The sequence below is a fragment of the Anoplopoma fimbria genome, chromosome 20, assembly GCF_027596085.1.
Source record: "Anoplopoma fimbria isolate UVic2021 breed Golden Eagle Sablefish chromosome 20, Afim_UVic_2022, whole genome shotgun sequence".
Lineage (NCBI taxonomy): Eukaryota > Metazoa > Chordata > Actinopteri > Perciformes > Anoplopomatidae > Anoplopoma > Anoplopoma fimbria.
This window is the reverse complement of record NC_072468.1, coordinates 13,707,563-13,713,562: the sequence shown is the minus strand read 5'-3', so window position 1 is coordinate 13,713,562 and position 6,000 is coordinate 13,707,563. Positions and strand designations below refer to the sequence as shown.

The window sequence follows — 6,000 nt, the reverse complement described above, 5'->3', positions numbered from 1 at the left end:
TCAAAATTAGTTAAGTGTTCTTTATTTATTTTTTTAATACATCTTTTTCCATTTTAAAACCATTTACACACGATTGCTCAGCACGAGACTCTAGCAGTCTATCAGTAATCGGGGGTGTAGAATGATAGGCATCGTCTGCAGTCTTCCTCTCTTCTCGTGTGTTTACACTATATATTTGCTCAAACCAGTATTATCATTACTCCTCTTTCATGTGAAGTAAAAATATCTTTCTTTAAATATGATTCCTTTACATGATAAAAATACTTTCTTTTGTTCTCCCTCTCTCTTCATTATGTCACTGATGCTTAACAGCGTTCTCTGTACTAGTAGTAGTACCATATTAGTACTAATTGGTGTGAGTCTGCTCCATGGAGGATGTTTGCACCCTGCACTCTTGGGTGTGTGTTTGTGTGCATATGTGTGTGTTGGTTTCTATCTAGTGTCAGAAAGCCTCCTGAACGACCGGCCTGGAGTAGCACCCCTCTGCCGCGGTTGACACGCCTCATGGTCTGTTTCGTGTTGATAAAAATCATTACAAAATTTGGATTCTCTTCGTACAAAAACACGTTTTCATAGAAATTGCATTTGCACAAGTAAATGTGGAGCTTTACTGCCAAAGAATGAAAAAAAGCCACAGTAGTACAAAATGAAACTTTAGACTTGACACTGAGCAAATGGAACAAAACCATGTGTATACCCATACAGAGTTGAAGTGAGGTGTATTTACGGCAAAAGTGAAAATCCAGGCCGTCGAGATAATAAATAAGGAGTTTCATAAATAAAACAATAAATACTTTGAATAAATAGAGTTTGTGTGTTGTGGTGTGATTGCTATGAATTTAGACTTGGTGAGTCGTGCCCACGCCATTCCAAGTTCCTCCTTATTGACATTAAGAGTGTGTACCTCCATAGGATCGTCATGACTACTGGCTGATACAACAACAGCTCACTATATTTCCCCTGCTCTGTTTCCTGCTTGTACTACACCACATAACCCCCCAACCCCCACCCCCACCCCTCCTACATTAAAGACTTAAAGTGTTAGTACTCTGAAACACAAATAAATTATATCACTTATTGCCCAATGGATGATATACAGTATATCCGTTTTGGATGTCGATCATTATCATATGTGACAAAGCAAAGTCTCTCTGTACATTTTGGGAGCAGCAGCTCACCTTTGTCTTCAGGGCTTTGAGTTTGATTGATCACTCTAACTTTTGAAAATAAACAATCCTTTACAAACTTTTCCCCCATTGTCCAAGTAAGCATCTCTGAAGTTGTTTAATGAAAGACTGACTGAGCAGCTGCCAAAGATGATAGGTCTGTTTTTTCTTTATCTTTTATGGGCCCACCTCCGTCCCGCCTTAAATTTATTTCCAGACCCTCTCTCTTCGACTCCTGGGTTTTGAAAATCTTGGCACCTGTAGTTGGGCTCCTTGCCAAGGTGGTAAGTGTACTGAGGTAACTTGCTGAAATTTCACCCAGGTCCAAGTTATTTCCACAGGAAATATTGTTGAATCACTTATACCTAGCTATTTATAAAGAAACAAGAACGACATTTTGTCAATACACTCCCAAGCACCTTTGCGCTACCTTTGAAATAACCCGACTATTAACCATTACAACCCACTGCCCCCCCTTACCATTTACCCCCACCCTTTTCCCCAGTGTCTCTGCACACCTCCTCACTGCAGGAGAGAGGGTGATAAAGTGATTGTGATTCCCGTTTTAGGCCATGGTCTCTTTCCCTGGCAGCCTGCGGTCGTTGAAGGTGTGCATGTTGATGACCTCCTCCGTTTTCACCATGACAGGAGGCTGGGGCTTGTGTTTGAGCCGGCGCTGGCACTTGAGGGAAACCCGCAGCTCGTCCACCATGGCACTGCAGAAGGACCTCTGCCGAGGGAAATAGAAAAAATGGAGAACAGCATGGGTTTCAGACCGCTAACCCAGTCAAAATATTATGGGCAAGTGAACAAGCCTGTTCTCCCTTTGGGCAGCCTCATTTTGTAGCCTCCCCCATCACCACCCACCACCAGCAGTTCAGAGCTGCCATAAGGAAAAATGGTGAAATATACAGTGTAGCAGGCTGGGAATGGAGGGAATGCTGGATGGGAACAGGGGAAGAAGTAGGATGGAGTGAGGTGTAGGTCCATAGGCTGTGTAGTAGAGTGTAAAGTGTGAAGGCATGGAATTACTCAAAATTGTGTCAGAATGCATCAGTGGTTTGAGGTTGTTGCTGCTCATGCAGGGCTTTTTATGCATACACTGTATTATACATTGCAAGATATTCTATATTTTAAACATCACCATTTACATTAGCAATCTATGATGTCTTGCACATTTCAGCAATATTTTTTATAAAACATATATTGGTGTATGCACTCTCTTATCTACCTTTACATTAGTGATAGCCAGTGGTTCCCCTAATGCCTGGTCATAGTCTCTTTGTTTACAACCCAATCTCCAGACAAAAGGTCAATATTGGACAATTCTGCAATATTACATTCACTGACCCTTTAGATATGCTAGCGCCACAGCTCAAATAATGGCAACAACGGTTGGTCTAGCAATTTGTTTCAGACTGAAATATTTAAACACCTATAAGATGGATTGCCATTGAATGTGGTACATATATCCATGCTGCCCAGAATATGTATCTTAATAACTTTGGTGAGCCCCTGACTTTTCAACTATTGCCATCATCAGCTCATATTTTTTATTCGTTCAATTATTTTGTTCAAAAACCTGCAAAGCTATTGCCATAAACCTTTGCTATACTATGTGCTTAAAGCTAATCAGCTAATGAAACATGCTTATTCAATGCAATATGATTCAATTCAATTTATTTTCTATAGCCCACAATCACAAATTTTCCTCAGACGGCTTTACAATATGTACACATAAAACATCCTCAATCCCAGGACCCTCACATTTGTACAGGGAAAAACTACCCAAAAGGGAGATGGTTAACATAGTATACATGATACCCACTTAGCATCAGCATATATATGATAGCACTGTTATTGTGAGCATACTAACATTTACATTAGCAATAAGATACCTGGAGTTTAAGTCTTGTTAAAACGTTTAATGCCGACATTCATTCTCTCTTTCTAAACTATCTGCACATGGCACCGTACCTGGTAAGGCTAAGGTTAGAAAAGATTGTGGTCATGGCAAATATAAGGTAAGTGAAATATTGATGTAGGTTTTGTGACTGGACGCAAGCCAGACTCATAAAGGCACACTAGTACTACTCACTAATTGGTGAGATTTGTCCGTGTTATTCCTAATCATACTGGGCCATTCTTAATGTACATACAGATACAGACAGCAATAGGCACAGAGATAATGTTGGTAGCATTACATTGGTGCCTTTTTTCACTGAGGCAAAGCAAGGGATTTACCACTCTCAAAAAAGGTCATGTCTTGTGGCTGACCCTTAACCATCTGGCATCTGGTTTGAAAGATGTCCTAAAATGTAATTCAATGCCTTATGTACTTCCCTAATTAACATGGTCCAATTCCTTGTTGCTGCTAACTCCCACTCTTGGACAGTCAAAGGTGTAGACAGAAGGAGAAGCAGGAGAAGTATCTATACCAACCAGTTGGAGTTACTAGTTCGACAAGGACATGGTCCCCCATTAGCTTCCCCCCAACCAACACTGCCAGCTTTAATCAATAGGGCCAACTGGCCAGGGATTCAACCCAATACCAGATGCTCAGTTCAGGCTCAATTGGTACAACTTTGTATGTTTAACTATTAGACACTATTTTGAGGATCAATGGGTACACAATTGGCAGAAAACAATGTTCCTCTCTATTCTTCAGTTTGTAACAGTGCTGTCCTAAAATACATTATCTCCATGTGAGATCATGTCATGTAGTGTGGGATTGGGTAGTTTCCACAGTAAAAAGCAACTCACACAAGTGTACAACAAAGTATACCTGGTGATGTGCTTTTTAATGTTTGACCGTACCAGTGTTACATGCATAGTGTCTCCTCAAAATAAACATCCTTATACACAGGACGTTAGGTTTAGACAAAAACCTTACTTAACAAATCAGCTGCGTTTTCTGTTGTGTTGGGAGTGAGAATGTGTTTACAATACATGGTTATGCAAGAATGAATTTTAGAAAACGGGTTAATTATTGATCAAAGATGAACTGTCAAGCCACAACTAACTAACAAGGAAAGGAGGTCCTAGATGTTCTCAGAATAATATGAATATGGACTTGCTGTCTGTCATGACAACCAACCACCTCAATTTGCTGATGCAGTCAAAACCTCCAGAATCAGTGGAGAGTGTTTCGTGAAACAATAATGTCTTTTTGACAAAACAATATGATGATGTGTGTCGGATGCTACTTTGCATGTTTATGTGGATTAGACTGTTCTATACTGATGGACATAAAGATGTAAATGAAGATTTGAAACAGGAAAGGTATGGGAGTCCCCTGGATTAAAATTGTGTTTACCCGTCCATCCACCATTACCTACTCCCTACACTGACTGTCTCTATAATGCTGTCACCTGACTTCCTCCTCTGCTCCTGTCAAAATTACCATGGCCACCAGAAGGTTTTGTCACTTGAATGTAAACATATTGTTTTGAGGCACTATCTTAAACAACTGATGCTGATGTTCTACTCATTCTCTCCAAAAAATCTTAATGCTTACAATGCTAGTACCTCTGTTTTTTGTTCAAAGGTCTAATGATGTTTCCTGCAAATTTATCTGGAAGGCTTGCTGACTGCATTCAGGAGACCCTTTTGTATTACAGTAAATATGGCTGCCTGGTAAACTGGTTGGTAAGTACTAATCAGGATCCATGTGTATTTAAATAGAGTGGTGAGTACAGTGAGGAGAAATTGTCATATAGAAAAGGATTAATCACTTCTAAATCAAATCTAAATCTCTAGTGGGGGATAAGACACTTGGTGTGTTCCAGCCAAACATTGTAACGCAACTTGATCAAACAGCTGGATATCTAGAGATTTTCATATAAATATAGAAAAGTACAGCTTTATCCACATACTATGATTATCTCTGTAGCTGAACATCTGGACACTATGCAAAACAGTTTCACTGCATAGGGTCTGAATGGATATGAATGGCATGGATACGTAATTAATGTAAAGATTCATACATAATTGAATGATTATGTTTGACCCATTTAAGGGAAGCTGATCCTCAAAAAGAAGGCTATAGATGTGATGTGCAGACTGTTAACTCTAAATTCTCTACACAAATCAAAAAGTAGGAACATGAGAATGGCACTCATCTTTCAAAATGTATTACTTTCTGGGATTTGAAGATTGAAAATTAATATAAATATGTAAAATGTGTAAATCACATTTTTTGCAACAAATGGTGACACCATAGCTTGGAGCTAGGTACACGGAACACTGAAAAAGACAGCTTTAGGCAACACAAAGGGTTAACGATTATATGTAAAAATCAGTCATGCTTAATATGCTACAAGTGAAAATTGCTGAAAAACAAATGAAATACACTAACAATGAGTGGTCTGCAGGTACTCACATTTTGCATGAATATCTGCAAAGTTGCAAAAGTATTTTACAACCTTGCAGATATTCATTAAAAAGTTTTCTCATTAAGGTGATAAAAAAACACCTTAACATGTGGCAGGCATTATGTTTACATTTTTTTGGGAGACAGGGCTGTCACTAGAAAGTTTGTGCTGCTGCCTGTCAGTGTTACATTTACCGGAATTTTCTTGTCAGCGTGTTTCTGCTAACCAATGATGCATTTAAAGGGCTTACCACTTAGAAACCAGCCCCATACCCAGACAAGAACATTAATATTGGATGAATTTGTAAAGCCATGGGTTACGTTCAATGACAGCATTTTTGCACATCCACTTTCAACATTTGTACAATTTCTTCTTTCTACAGTATTCATTTGTTTAAGGCAAGGTTAAGGTTAGGTAGCTAAAACACTTGGCTGGGGTTAGAGAAGGTTATGGTTATTGTA

At 39.1% G+C, this 6,000-nt stretch overlaps 1 protein-coding gene across 2 annotated transcripts in view; it reads right to left on the bottom strand.

The window, feature by feature from the left end:
• Positions 1-1,642: 1,642 nt before the first annotated feature.
• grik2 (glutamate receptor, ionotropic, kainate 2) overlaps positions 1,643-6,000 on the bottom strand; it is a 228,737-nt gene continuing 224,379 nt past the window's right edge. Inside the window, exon 17 of one of the 2 annotated variants that reach the window (XM_054622400.1) lies at positions 1,643-1,896. In XM_054622400.1, the coding sequence (XP_054478375.1) occupies positions 1,643-1,896 (254 nt within the window). The remainder of the gene's footprint in view (positions 1,897-6,000) is intronic. The other variant, XM_054622401.1, reaches the window with a different exon arrangement.